The sequence below is a fragment of the Phaseolus vulgaris genome, chromosome 8, assembly GCF_000499845.2.
Source record: "Phaseolus vulgaris cultivar G19833 chromosome 8, P. vulgaris v2.0, whole genome shotgun sequence".
NCBI classification, from domain to species: domain Eukaryota; kingdom Viridiplantae; phylum Streptophyta; class Magnoliopsida; order Fabales; family Fabaceae; genus Phaseolus; species Phaseolus vulgaris.
In genome coordinates this window covers 7,258,770-7,273,639 of record NC_023752.2, presented here as the reverse complement: position 1 = coordinate 7,273,639, position 14,870 = coordinate 7,258,770, and the positions used below count along the sequence as shown (strand labels likewise).

The following is a 14,870-nucleotide window of genomic DNA, read 5'->3' as shown; positions in this document are numbered from 1 at the left end:
TTGCATAACCTAAAGAGAGAAGAGGGGAATTTTACTAAAATGGTGCAGTTTTTTTTTAGATTTACTTAAATATGGACGGATTCAGAAAATATTACAAGAATGGGCATTTTTTTGTCAAAGTTGCCAATGGTGTAGGCAACATAAATTAAATTCCTTAACCCTTCTACTTTTATTCTTTTAATTAAAATTTTCAACTAGATTGGCAACTTTAGTTTAAATAAAATTGAATACTGGGTTGGCAACTTCAATGTATTTTATCTCAATTAAAATTGTCAATTCAATTGCCAAGTTCAATTGATTTTATTTTTTTAAAAAAATATAATTAATATTTTTAAAAATAAAAATATATAATTAAAAAAAGTATTTTATAAATAATACCAAAATTTAATTTTTTTTTATTTAAGAAAATGATATATAAAGTTGAATAATTAAAATGAATATTTTTACAATAATTTTAAATAAATTGGATTAAAAATGATTTGTTTGATAAATTAAAAATATTTAGTATTTTTTAAATATCGTTAAAGTTAAAAATACACTTATAAAAATGTGATATAATTTATTTATAAATTTTTAGATTATATAATATATGAAAGTATAAATTATATAATATGTAAAAAGAAATAATATACATGTATTTATGTAAAATAAATGTATTAAAAATAAAATAAATTATTCAATATAAGTCATTAAAAGAAGATGATATTAAAATATTTGATGAGAACAACATTACAAAGCATGACTCTACTGTCTAAATGGACAATTTCCTCTGTTGTGACCTTCATTGCGATAGTAAGAACATCTTTTTGTCTTGTTCTGAATTGATTGATCCATTTCATTATGCAAACAAGTCGTAATTGGTCGTCCCGAGTTTTTATGTCGCATGTGGGGTTCTGGTATGAAATTTGGCCCGGTATAAGTAGACCAATAATCCTCGTTTTGAACGGGGTGGAATTCAACTTGATATGCCTTTCTAATCGTGTGGAGGTTGTAAACTGGATCAATGAATGTCGTCATTTGTAAATGACAAGAGGAACAAACGACAATAACATGACCACAGGGAAGTCGAAGAGCTTGGAAATGGCCACAATCACACCACCAATCATTTAATCTAACTGTATATGATTGAGGTCGCCGACCATGTTGGGGGGTGGCTAATTCTTGGACATCAAATTCAGAATTTTCTACATTAAACCTTTTCACAAAACACATAGACGAATCTTGTTTTTTTTTTTAAGGTAAGGTTGTGATATCTTCTGAATAATAATGACCTGCGCGTAACATGGTGTCTATTTTGAAGACTCGTTCAACAAACCATGTTTTTGTTTTTTCAAAAGTTGCCTTAACCAAAGCGGAAATCGGCAAAGAACGAGCTCCCTTAAGCACAGAGTTAATGCATTCTGCTAGATTTGTGGTCATATGACCATACCTCTTTCCCCCATCATATGCTTGAGTCCATTTCTCTAATGGTATGCGATCTATCCAAGAAAATGCTTGCTTGAACTCAGATCGCATAACTGATAGCTTTGCTTGTACTATGGGTTGTTTCATCTCATAAGCTGTCATAAAGAAGTAAATGAAATTAGTTAAATGGTAAAAGGTCATAATTATCTGTGAGAGAAGGTAAGGAATGTCATTACCCATGTTAATCAATTGCCGTTTCAGCTCAACATTTTTGAATTTTTTGTTGAAATTCGATGCGATATGGCGTATGCAATACACAGAAACAAGGCCCTCTCCTTCCCATCCAACTTCTTCGAATTGTAATGCTGAAATTATATCGGTTCCTCTATCAGTAATCATGCACAAATTCGAATGAGGTGTCACATATTGTCGCAATAATTGGAAGAACCAAATTAAAGCCTCCCGAGTCTCGCCTTCAACAATCACAAACGCCAATGGAAATATGTTTCGATTCCCATCTTGAGCGGTTGCGGTCAACAATGTTCCATGGTATCTTCCGATTAGAAATGTCCCATCAACTTGTACAATGGGCTTGCAAAAATTGAAACCATCGATACAAGGCTTGAAAGACCAAAACACCCGATCCAACGTGTAACACGAATTGTCTTGAACACCATCAACCATACAAGGAGAAGCAATATACTGCACAATTGTCCCTGGATTGCTTTCTTTTACTGCTTCCAACCATCTAGGAAGATCATTGTAGGAATGTTCCCAATCGCCAAATGTCAAAGCAAGAGCTTTCTGTTTTCCCAACCAAGCATCTATACATGATAGTATAGCCATGCAGATTTTTTATTTCTACAATTAAGCTTTTAATTGGGACAGAAGGGTTTGCTTTGACTGAAGTCAGCACCATGGACGCAATATGGGTTGAATCCAAATTAACATGGTCTGCCGTAAGATTTTTTGACAAACAAGTATGTTGTGCATCAATTTTTTTTATCTCCCATTGACTTCGGATTTTACTAAAAGATGCTCGTAATCTCATTCGCACCCTACATCATGATGTATGCACCGAGCCACATATCTGTCTGGCTTTGATTCCACGACAACAAATTTGTAACCGTTGTCTATGTGGTATCGTTTTATGGCATTCAATGTCGCCTCCTTTGATATGAAAGACATGTGTTCATTGAGTTCGCAATCGATGTTATGTCCGGATTGACTGCCAGACGGAATATATTGTGAAGATCTGTTGAACTCATCTTCATCATCCAAATCAAAGTCGTAGTTATCTCCATCTTCACTTATGTCGTCCATGATGTCTGTAATTATTGGTTCTTCATGCTGGCTTAGTGACGTTCCACTGACATTCCACGTGTCCATCTGCATTTTAAAAAAAATATGATAAATAAGAATGTTACGGAAAATTTACATTACCTTTACAACTTTCTTTGAACTTTAAACTAGAAGGAGAAAATAATATATCTCACAAACCTTGTCCTCAATTTTTTTAACTTGGATGCAGAAATCAAGAGAAGAAAAAGAGTAGAACAAAGAAGGAATGCAAGGCTAGAGAGTTGCATTGTTGTTCCATTATATAACAAATGTTCTGTATGAGTACAATTATTTTTATTCATAAATCAAGTCCTCGTGTAATTGTGACAGAAAGCCATCACTCCACGCTACACTTGGTTTATTTTTATTTTTTCTAATTTCATAACAAAGAAGTTGACTTCACCATTGGCAACTTTGGAAGAAGTTGCATTCACCATTGGCAACTTATATTAAAAGTTGCCTTCATGGTTGGCAACTTTGTTTGCAATTTCGTGCACCACCAAGCAATACTTTATTTTGTGTCCAGCTTTATGTCATGGCTATAGTTTTCATGGCAGAGATTCTTTTTTCATGGCAGAGATTCTTTTGAAAATGAAGTTTGAATTCAAACTTTCATTTTTTGAAACTCACACAAGCAACTCTATTTAATAGAGTCTGTGTCCTATGCAAAACACTCTCAAGCTTTGCCATTGTTCCAGAGTGCTTAAGGGTGGCATTCAATCACAAAGGTAAGTTCTCTCTAATATTTTAATTATTTATTTAATTGTAGTAGCAAGCACATGCACATGCTAACAAAGATTAATAGTTATCCATACAAACAATATTTAATACTTAATACTTATACTCTGTTAAAGGAATTTAAAAATGATACTTTAAAACATAAAATTTAATTATTATTAACTTATAAAAAAAAAGGCAAGTTAATATAATTAATTGATATTAAATATTGACAAACAATTGCTAAAAAATATATTTTTATTTTATTTTTCTTATATTTTTATTGTTTGTACATAATATATTACTTTCAATCAATATTTTTATAATATGTTATACTCGGTACTCTTTAATTAGTATGTGTAAATATCTTTTCGTTATCTTTAATTTAAGAAAATTAATGTTTATTGATAATATCATTTTAATAGGAATTATCTATAAAGGTATTATAAAAATTGGTTGTATTTTCAGGAATCATTTTATTAGAATTTTATAGCATCTCATCGTCTTCCCGCGAATATGTCTATATTGCGACTCCAAGAGAAACATGTTACCAAATACGTATGGGAAGGTAATGAAAGACTATTGAGACCCAGAAGACATGCAAGTTGGGTACTAAAGCATGAGGATATACTTGACCAACGAGTGAAACGGTTAATTGATCATTCTGGTTTTGGACATTTGTTAAAATTTAAGCACATTGACTTCAACCATGTACTAATTACAACATTAGTGGAAAGATGGAGAACAGAGACTCATACCTTTCACTTTCCTCTCGGTGAAACAACTGTTACTTTGGAAGATGTGGAATTAATATTGGGTTTACCTATTGATGGACAGGTTGTCACCGGGATTACTTGTGGTGATTTAGTATCTTTATGTGACCAGTTGCTCGAATTTATACCACCCTCAACAGCGATAAAAGGAAATGCAATTAAGTTGTCTTGGCTTAACAACACTTTTCAGGAACTGCCACATAATGCAACCGATGATGTTATTGCTCAACATGCTCGAGCCCACATATTAACACTTATTGGGAGTCTATTGATGCCTGATTCTTCAGGTAGTAAGGTACATTTAATGTATCTATTATTGTTGGCTGACTTGAACAACGTAAGGAATTACAGTTGGGGGTCAGCTGTATTGGCTTCTCTGTATCGTGCGCTCGATCATGGAATAGACTTTAATCAAGATAATGTTGGAGGTTGCACGCTGCTTTTACAGTGTTGGGCATGGGAACGCCTAACATGCTTTTCTCCACAACTTCAACCATTGATCGATGAAGAAGTTCAATAAGGATTTGGTTTCCCACTCGGTAAAAGGTATGTTATTTTTGTATTAATTTTCGAGATAAGAAAACGAAGTTCTTAATATTTCTTTGCTTACGTTAGGTGGACTCGGAGGATGCATAGGACGCACATAGGAGGAACCACAATATCATGTCGCATGGATAGCTATGTGGAATGACCGTCGTAATCATCTAATTCACGGAAATCAGTTTAACGGAAATGGCCATTTGCATGACAACTCAACATACATGCAATGGTACATCAACCATACTATCCGCTACATCACGCCTATACAGTCATCGTCTGATGATGATGTAAGTTCAATTACAAAATTATTTATTATTCTTCATTCACTCATCCAAAATTAACACATATTTTCAAAACAGTATGATATGCCGCAGGAGACTACACAACCTCACTATCAACATCATGTCGGGTCTTCTTCTCAAGTTCAATCATTTGAACAACAATCTTTTCGTCCACCAGGTGTTCAACCGACCCAGTTGTTCGGATATAGGGATCAATCTCACATGTCATTCCAATCATCATTCCATCAACCACCTTTCAACTACTCAACATTTCAATCTCAACAACAATTGTTTGTTGGCCCGTCAAATCCCTTTGCAACCTCTACCATGACCCCCCTATCTGCCTACAATCCAATGTCATCTATGCAGTATTATCGACCAACAATGTCTTCACAAGTGTCCGAAAATCAGAGTGATGACAATGAAATCGAAGGCACTGATGATGACATTCCACCTCCGCCCCTCCTACCCTTCGGTCCGAACAACAACCACAAGGACGACCACGAAGACAACGAAGAAGACCACCATGTGGCACAGCTTCTCATAGATGACAACTTTTCCTATATTTCTATTTTCTAATCATGTATAATATCATTTTATAAATATTGTTTAAACGCTACCCTTTTTATTTGTAATTTTATCAACTATAAACGTTATTTCACAAACATAATTTCAGATTTTTAAAAACAACAAAAATATTTTTAATTTTAATAATATTTAAAAAGTACTAAATATTTTACATTTATTACACAACCTATTTTAAATCCAACTTAAATTTAGGTAACTTTGTTTTTTTGTGAAAACAAAATTTAGTTTAATTTTTTAATATTAATTATCTATAAAAATACATTTTTTCTCAATATTCTTATTTTTATTCACTTCATGTAAATTTAAATAATTTTTAAATTATTATTATATACATCTTTCATTTTAAAAAAAATATTAATTATTTTAAAAAATCAGCTAAATTTGCCAACAAAATTGGAAATTTCATTTGAGATAAAATACATTAAAGTTGTCAATCCAGTATTCAATTTTATTTAAACTAAAGTTGTCAATCCAGTATTCAATTTTATTTAAACTAAAGTTGTCAATCAGGTTGAAAACTTTACTTAAAAAAAGAAAAGTAGAGGGATTAATGAATTTAATTTATGTTGCCTACACCATTGGCAACTTTGACCAAAAAATGCCCATTCTTGTAATATTTTCTGAATCTGCCCATTTACGTAAATCTAAAAAAAAACTGCACCACTTTGGTAAAATTCCCAGAGAAGAACCACTTTTAGAAGGAAGAAAGCCCATAACAAGAAGAGTGTGAGTGAGCTTATGAATCTAGGGGAAGATGAAGAGAAAAAGGTTGAAGGAGAATGGACAAGTTAAAGACAAGATGAAAAGATAAAGTTTGAGCATTGAAAACTTTCTTAAACAAGATCACTCCAAAAGAACTCGTCCAAGGCTCGCTTTAGCGAGTTCACTCCAGTAAAGTTGAGCTTGTTCTCGTAAAACTTGCTCAAGCAAGTAATATCTCATTTAAGCGATATATCACTTAGCCCAAGCTCAATTAGGTTAAATAAAAGGCGTAAGGCAAAGAGAAGGGTGTGACCTGGGAGGGAAACCAAAGGAAGGAAACCCTAGAGAAGGTTGTTGTCAAGGAGAAACACCTTGGATATTTTTTTCTTGCTTTCCATGATAATGACCAATATGAGTGACTAGTTCTTCTCTTTGGGATTGAAAGTAATTTGTTCAAACTCTTATGTATTGAGATGATATTTATTTATAAAATTTTGTTCTTGATTTATATTGGTATTATCATTTTATTCTCAAATCTTGAATCTTTATTTATGATTTTGATCCTTAGATTTGACTGGAAAGTACTTATGAGTATCTGATCTAGATGATAATGCTTAACATATTTGAATGCTAGAAATACATTTGAAATGTTAATTGCTTTATAAAATTTATTTTTAATGATAAGATTTTTTTTATAAATATATAATGAATCGATATTTAGGAGAGACAATCTTAATAATTTCGTATGCGAGAAATTAAGATGGAATGTTATATGTTTCTATTTATTAAAAATGCAGACGAATGAGAAGGATTAACCCCAATCCAAATTTTCTTAATTGAATTATTTTACCCATTTATTTTGTTTTCATTTAATTTCATTCAAATTTATGTCAATATTTTTCAAATCAAATTATTGTATATATATTCTTATACTTAATGAATTCTACGATTAGAATTCTAAATAATTGTTCTTTGTGGGTTCAATATTCGTCATTAGGGATAAATAATTACTTTTGACTCGGTACACTTGCTGTAAAACAGTCATCAATAACGGGAGTAAACATATTAATGTAATCACGACCTTCAGTTTGATGGAAACCCTTGACAACCAATAGAGCTTTATCACCATTGAGTTTGTGCATGAAAACCCATTTGCATCTAACTAAATGTGCGACAAAGAGCTTAATATTCAAATCGCATAGCTTGGAGCCACTCAAGTTGCACCATAGCTTGTTTATATATGGTAGGCTAAAAAGGATCAACTAAAGTAGAGGTATGAAAAACTTGGGGTTTGAAGATTCTAGCTTTGGCACGAGTAAGTATAGGATGAACGTTTGTATCAATTTTGTACTAGGAGAATGATAATCATCTATAGAAAAAGATAAGGAACTAACATAGGAATGATCATGTGATATTATATTGTGTATACCAATATAAGCAGTATGAGAAGGGGAATTGTGCATAATAGTAGGTTTGGAAGAAATTTTTGACATAGGGAGAAAATAAGTTCAAGAGGAGGGTGAATTGGCTTAAAATATTTCAGCAATAATTTGTTTAATTCAAATTCAGTGTCATGTCAATTTTTTAATAGAATCTAGAAAACTACAAATTAAAGTTTAAAGAAGATTAACAGTTAGAAGTTTTAAATCTATTTAATAAAACATCAATTTACAAAAATTAATTTCAACGGATTACGTTGTATATTAACACATTAGATTTTTTAGTCAATACATAATGTTAAAAAAAATTTAAACTTGTTAAAACTGGAAAACTAATGAAATTTTTTCAAAAAAAAATCCTACACACAAAACAAACAAGCACAATCAAATATAACAATACAAAGAAAAATAATTTTACAACTAATATGACAGATACAAAAAAAACACCAAGAATTTTATGTTGGTTCATTCATATAGAGAGCTAATATAGTTTCACATCACACCAAGGTGATTTTCATCACTAAAAATAAAATTCATTATAAGAAAATACACCAAACTGTTCTTGAATACTACAAAAAGTAAAACAAACACTACAATGTTACAGCAGAACTATCCACCAAGAAATCTTATCTTGGCTAACAATCAATACAAAAATACAACACAGTTTTTTTTATCAGTAATAAACAATATATACTTTAAGGGTGATCCAACCCATATACAAAAAACTTGAGACATTCTTACAACACACACCTTCCAACCAACAACTCAAAACTAGCCCTGCTAAAAACCAAAATCACAAAACAAGTTAAAGCGAAACAAAACAATCCAGAGGAACAAGACACCAATCAGAATAAGAGAAACAAGCAGTGGAGAATTTAGAAGTAATCCAAGACCAAATATTCAATTGAGCTAAAGAAAAGATCTCAGAGTAGTCCAACACTCCACCTTTCTCCATCTTTGAATAAATTCTTGTTCCTATGACTCCAAATCTCACTAACCACCGCAATCCAAATACTCCCCATCCCCTAAATTGACCAACTCAAGAGCATTGCACAACCTGAACTGCAAAAAATGAGAGTAAGAACAACAGGGGGCAACCAACAAAATGCTTAACCACTCATAACAGAGGTTCCACACCAACCATGCTATTCTACAATAAAAAAACAGATGATTAATCTCTTCATCTTTTACACCACAAAAACAACAAAGAGCGCTTTCGACCGCAATCCCACGTCTAAGTAAATTAACCTTAGTGACAATCTTATTTTTCAACACCCTTCAAGCAGTAACATGAGCAGAAGGCAATGCCTTAATCCTCCAAAACTAATTAAAAAATTGAACAAATTAATCTGAATTGTAACACAAGAAACACAATTGAAGCTCTTAATTCTACAATAGCAGTGAAATTAGCTCCACAAGATGATGAAAATTTTGCCCCAAGAAACCTCAATGATCTTTAAAAAAAATATTCTCACAAAAACTTGATTCGCAAAAGGCTCTCTCAGATGTCACTACAAGAAAAACGCGAATTATATAGGGATCAAAATCCCTATGTAAAATCAACATTACATACGGATTTTTACATACAGATTCTATTCCGTATGTAAACAGGTATTACATACGAATATAATCCGTATGTAGGGACCAAAGAAAATTTAACCACTACCCCAAACAGTTCCTTCCTATTGACCGGAACGCTGGAGAATGCCTCGTCAAAGGATCGACGTGCGCACCGCTTCTCTCCTCCGTTCCTTTCCGGGATCTACTTCAAGAACCTGCAAAGAAACAACACGGCGCCGCTGCGGCCGATCGCACTCCGACGCTCAAGTCAGTGACGGTATCACCAAATACTAAGAACAAGAACCGTGCAAATCCTCTCTCACAATCAGCTCTATCACTCGCAAGCGTAAAGTGTATGAACTGAACGTGCGTACCTTAGAAAGTTTGTTAAGAACTCTTATATACCTGGTGGCTTTCTCTCTCCTGGCAGTTACAGACTTGGACACGTGGCTCGCATCCAACTGTACACGTGCCATCATCTGGAGGCTCCTTGACTTGGCGCTGCTTCTACTCTCATTTTGGCTAAGTTACTTATGCATGGTACTGCCCAGTGCATAGCTAACTTGGGAGTGCGATCTCTGCTGGAACTGGCGAGTTTAGGGCCTCCATACACCTTCCCTGTGGTCTCGCCGGCCGCCTTCACAATCTGCTTCTCCTTCATCTCCGGCGATGTGCTTTCTCTGGCGATCTCCAATGACTAGGTCGCCTGAATCTACATCGGGCGACTTCATCTTCAACTGGCGATCGCCTATTCTGGTAATCTGGAAATCGGAACACGCCAACTTAACAACCGGCGACCACACGTGCCCCCCGACTTCCTTCCCTTCTGCCAGCCTGGCGCCTTGTCAACACGCTTATACTGTAGGAGGATGCCACGTCATCACACCCGACCACCAGGGCGGTACAAGATTCTATTCCGTATGTAAACAGGTATTACATACGAATATAATTCGTATGTAGGGACCAAAGAAAATTTAACCACTACCCCAAACAAATTCTTTAGTATTTTATGATTTTTATTATACTTATTATTAATAATATGAATATAATTTATATTATTATTATTAATATAATTATTATTAATAATAATAATATGTATAAATTATATTATTAATAATAAGTATGATAAAAATATAATATGACTAAAGATTTTGCCTGATCTAGTGATTAATGTTTTCTTGATCTCCAAAAGGATTTGAGTTCGAGTCCTACCTCTTATAGATTGCTTCCAACCTCTTATAGATTGCTCCCAACATTAATAAGTCGAAGAGATTAGCTAAATTCAAAAGTATTTTTATTTTAAAAATTAGTGTGTTGAACTTCGAGCTAGTGCATATTTATGTTAGAATTGAAAGTAGTTTTATTCCTGAAACAGTACATATTTATTTGTGGTTTCATACACTAGAAGTTTCATCACTTTTAGGCAAATTGATTACTTGGCTTGTTCATCTCCTTTCAGAAAAAAGTTGAAAAAACATTCCCTTTCTTCTTTTCTTCTTTCCCTTTAATTTTGGTTTGGTCAGGTTCGTATATCTCTGTATGCGACTTCTTCACTTCCATGCGTTTATTTGCTAAGCTTTGGTTCCATTTGGGTTCCGTTTGGATCCAATTGGGTTCAGTGGCTTTGAACGTTACGGGGAACCATTCTTCTATTACTGGAGAGTCTTCCATTATTGGAGAGTGGGAAAGGAGCCAAAAGTGAAAAACCTGCATAAATATATATATAGGGTTAGAGAGCTATATATTTGAGAAAACCTAAAAGACATCAACAAGTTTACTCCAACAAACCAAGAGGTTATAAGATGCATCATGCATCACATATCATGCCATATATATAAACTTATATGCATCTTATGAGTATAGATGCATGCATGGCAGTTAAAACCATATACATAACAAAAAATGTAATGAAATGGTTAATGAACAGAACTGGAATGAAAACTGAAAATCTATGAAGAAATAGGTGGAAACATGCATATATATCTGCAACTGCAACTCAATGATGTAAATGGATTATTATTACTAGGATCTGATGAACCTAAAGACAAAATATTATATTATATCTCTGTTTGACCACTTCACCTGAACTAATAATCAAATGCTTCTCCACTGCATTATTATTGGGTTTCTAAGGCTTTGTATAAATACACAAACTAAAGATTCTTTGCTCACTCACATCAAGGGAAATGTAAACCTTACACTTAATTTGGGTGGAATCTAATTCTCTTGTTCTTTGTTTTATTCAATGATTTCAATAATGGTGTTGCTTTTTTTTATACTTTTTCGGATTCTTCTATAAAGGAGGTTCGCTTTGTCACAGTTAATTTTTTTCCATTCACAACACTTGTCTTACAAAAAGGTCGCTTCAGCATAAATGTTGTGGCTTCAAACAAATAAATGATACCAAATGCTTTGATAATGTAACCAGAAAAAACAAGATCATAGGACCAAAGCAGACTTCTAGGCTGCACTTCCTTTCCTATCAGCAACACACCATGTCTCACTCCAACTTAACTAGAAACACCACACAACACTAGTCAACCTCCTACACGGTTTCTTAACCCATCAAGAAGCACTATGCTAGACCAACTCCTCCATACCAAGCACTACAACACCAAACTGGTACATAACAGAGCTGCATAATTACACTTCCACCTGTCACAGATATCACACCTCTAGACTCTCTACAAGGCAGCAGCTAGAGGAAAAAACAGGCACACGCAGCAGCTACCAAGATATAAGCACCTAGCCTCATCACTCAGAACCGAATGAGGTTGCAAATCCCAAACCTGATTAGCTGCGGCAATAAAACCCACGCATTCAGCACCAAGGATTCCTTTAAAGATCAACCACTCCAGAATCATCTTCCCTCTCCATTCCTTAAGACTGAACACCATTGTAAAGGTTTGATTCTGTAAACAAAAGTCTGCTACTCCAGCGAACCTCCCCTCCAGATACACCATCAAGTTGACACCCTTTTCCTATGATACTTCATCATTTTCTCCACGTCAGCCCCTGCATTTTCGAAGAAACTACCCACACATTATCTGACCATACAGTAGCTAAAACGAACCTCAACCTCTACTTCAGCAACTTTGAAAGCATAGGCCAGAGTTCAAAAGCCAATCCGAGAAAGAGAAATTAAAGGAAGATACCTGTGTTTCCAAATACACTGAATAATGGCTACTCACATTTCCTTCCATACCTAATTTTGTTTGATGGACATATGTACTAAGTGAAAATGCTCAAAGTGATATTTTAGGTCCTTGTGTTCGACAAACAGAATGTCAATCCATCTAAAACAAAGAGACTAAACTTGTTGTACATATGCACATTCAAGAAACAAATGTTGGGATGATTCTTCCGCCTCTTTACAAAGCACACATACTGAAGAGATAACACTCACACCCCTCATGACGAGGTTATTACTGGTTGGCAATCTGTCAAGCAGAATCCTCCACACGGTAATTAAAGCTTTAGACATCGCTTTTGCTTGCCATTAAAGGGTAAACACGTCATTCGAGTAACCAATGGATTGATTGTTGAAACTCATATAGGCAGATTTCACAGAGAAGATTCCTATGGTATCCCATTTCCATACCATATGATCTTTGATTTCCTTATGCATACCTCCTATAGTAATAAAATTAAGCATTTCTTCCTCCATAATGGATTCCCCATCATACCTTACACTTCTCCACCTTAACTGCCAAAGCCATCCTGAATCCCCCCAAGAACATACCTCACTCACCGTGATCTAGGGACAAGAAATATAACCCATGATACAAGGATATAAGTTTGTTGTTGTTGTGGGTTATGACTCACCTTTCCGTTTTCTTGTCATAATTGGGAGGTTATTTGTCACCATCAATTGCAATCAATGGGAGGTTAATTGCCACAATCAATTGCAATCAAAGGGAAGTTAATTACCATTAATTGTATTTATTATTGTTGTCTCCTAGAACCACTATATTTAGTGGCTTCCTTCAAGCAATGTAACACACAACAAATAGCAACACACACTTGCTTCCTCTCTCTTTTTCCTATACTCTCTATTTCTGCTCTTGGGTGTAAGTGTTTAACCCATATAGAGAGAATTTGTTTGGGAGGAATTCATTGTACTCCCAGTACCATTATAGTGGAAGTTTTGACTCTCTCGCCGGTGGTTTTTTACCTCTATTTAAAGGGGTTTTCCACCTAAAAATTCTGGTATTATTCTCACTTTACTTCTTACTTTAATTTCTCATAATCTTTGGTTGAAATTATTACCCTTCCGCACACAATATCCCTACAAATTGGCATCAAAATTTTTCGATAATTCAACCAGGATCTGTTGTTCAATAATGTCAAAATTGGATATTGAGAAATTTGATGGTAAAATCAGCTTTGCTATCTAGCGAGTCCAGATGCTAACTGTTCTCACCCAGAATGGTTTAAAGAATGTTTTGACAGGTAAAATGATGAGACCAACCACTATAACGGAGGAGCAGTGGAATGAGATGGATGAAAAGGCATTGTCTGCAATCCAGTTATGCTTGTCCCATGAGGTGTTGCGTGAGGTCATCAACGAGAAAACTACAGCACGCATATGGAGTAAATTGGAGTCTCTATACATGACCAAAAGTCTTGCAAACAAACTCCGGTTAAAGGAGCGACTCCTTACACTCTGAATGTCCGAAGGTACTCCCATCCAATCTCACCTTGATGAATTTAATTCCATCATAATTGATTTGGAAAATTTGGATGTTAAAATTGATGATGAGGATAAAGCCATTCTACTTATTGTTTCTCTACCACCCTCGCATCGACAATTCAAAAGAAATTATGTTATACGGTAATTATCTTACCTTAAGCTTTGATGATGTCAAGACTAATTTACTAGTCAAAGAAAAATTTGATACTCAAATTCATTCTGAAAGTTCTGGTGAAGGATTAGTAGTTAGAGGAAGAAACCAAGAGAAAGGTAGGAACACTAAACATAAATCTAGGTCAAAATCTAGAGGCAAGAACTCCAAATATTGTCGTTATTGCAAGAAAAAGGGACATGAGATCCTTGAATGTTATAAATTGAAAAATATGCAAGATAAAGAAGATAAGGGAAATGGTAAACAACCAGAAAAATTTGCCGAAGCTAGTATTGTTGAAACTGAATCTGATGGGGATTGTTTTGTAGCTTCCAACACTGAACAAAGGTCTAAAAATGAATGGATTCTTGATTCTGGTTGTACTTTTCACATGTCTCACAATAGAGATTGGTTTACCACATATGAACCAGTTTATGATGGTCTTGTTTTGATGGGAAATGATGCTCAATGCAAAGTTGTTGGTGAAGGAACAATCAAAATCAAGACACATGATGGAATTGTTAGAACTTTAACAGGTGTCAGATATGTCCCTGAGTTGAAACGAAATCTCATTTCCTTAGGCACCCTTGAATCTCATGGGTGTAGATACTCAATTGAAGGTGGAGTTTTAAAAGTGTCTAAAGGAGCTCTTGTGTTACTAAAGGCAATTCAATGTGATAG

The 14,870-nt window shown here is 34.2% G+C and overlaps 2 protein-coding genes and 1 long non-coding RNA gene across 3 annotated transcripts; 1 reads left to right on the top strand and 2 right to left on the bottom strand.

The window, feature by feature from the left end:
* Window positions 1-744: 744 nt before the first annotated feature.
* LOC137823703 (uncharacterized) lies at window positions 745-2,250 on the bottom strand. Its single transcript, XM_068628930.1, has 3 exons — window positions 1,641-2,250; window positions 1,316-1,559; window positions 745-1,195 (listed from the first exon to the last, which is right to left on the bottom strand). The coding sequence occupies exons 1-3, from the start codon at window positions 2,248-2,250 to the stop codon at window positions 745-747; spliced, it is 1,305 nt and encodes a 434-aa protein (XP_068485031.1).
* Window positions 2,251-3,978: 1,728 nt separating this feature from the next.
* Window positions 3,979-4,755, top strand: LOC137823699 (protein MAIN-LIKE 1-like). Its single transcript, XM_068628924.1, has one exon. The coding sequence runs from the start codon at window positions 3,979-3,981 to the stop codon at window positions 4,753-4,755; it is 777 nt and encodes a 258-aa protein (XP_068485025.1).
* Window positions 4,756-10,681: 5,926 nt separating this feature from the next.
* Window positions 10,682-14,134, bottom strand: LOC137823550 (uncharacterized). The gene is made up of 2 exons (XR_011083145.1): window positions 11,428-14,134; window positions 10,682-11,052 (listed from the first exon to the last, which is right to left on the bottom strand). It is a non-coding gene; the product is annotated as an uncharacterized lncRNA (long non-coding RNA).
* Window positions 14,135-14,870: the final 736 nt, after the last annotated feature.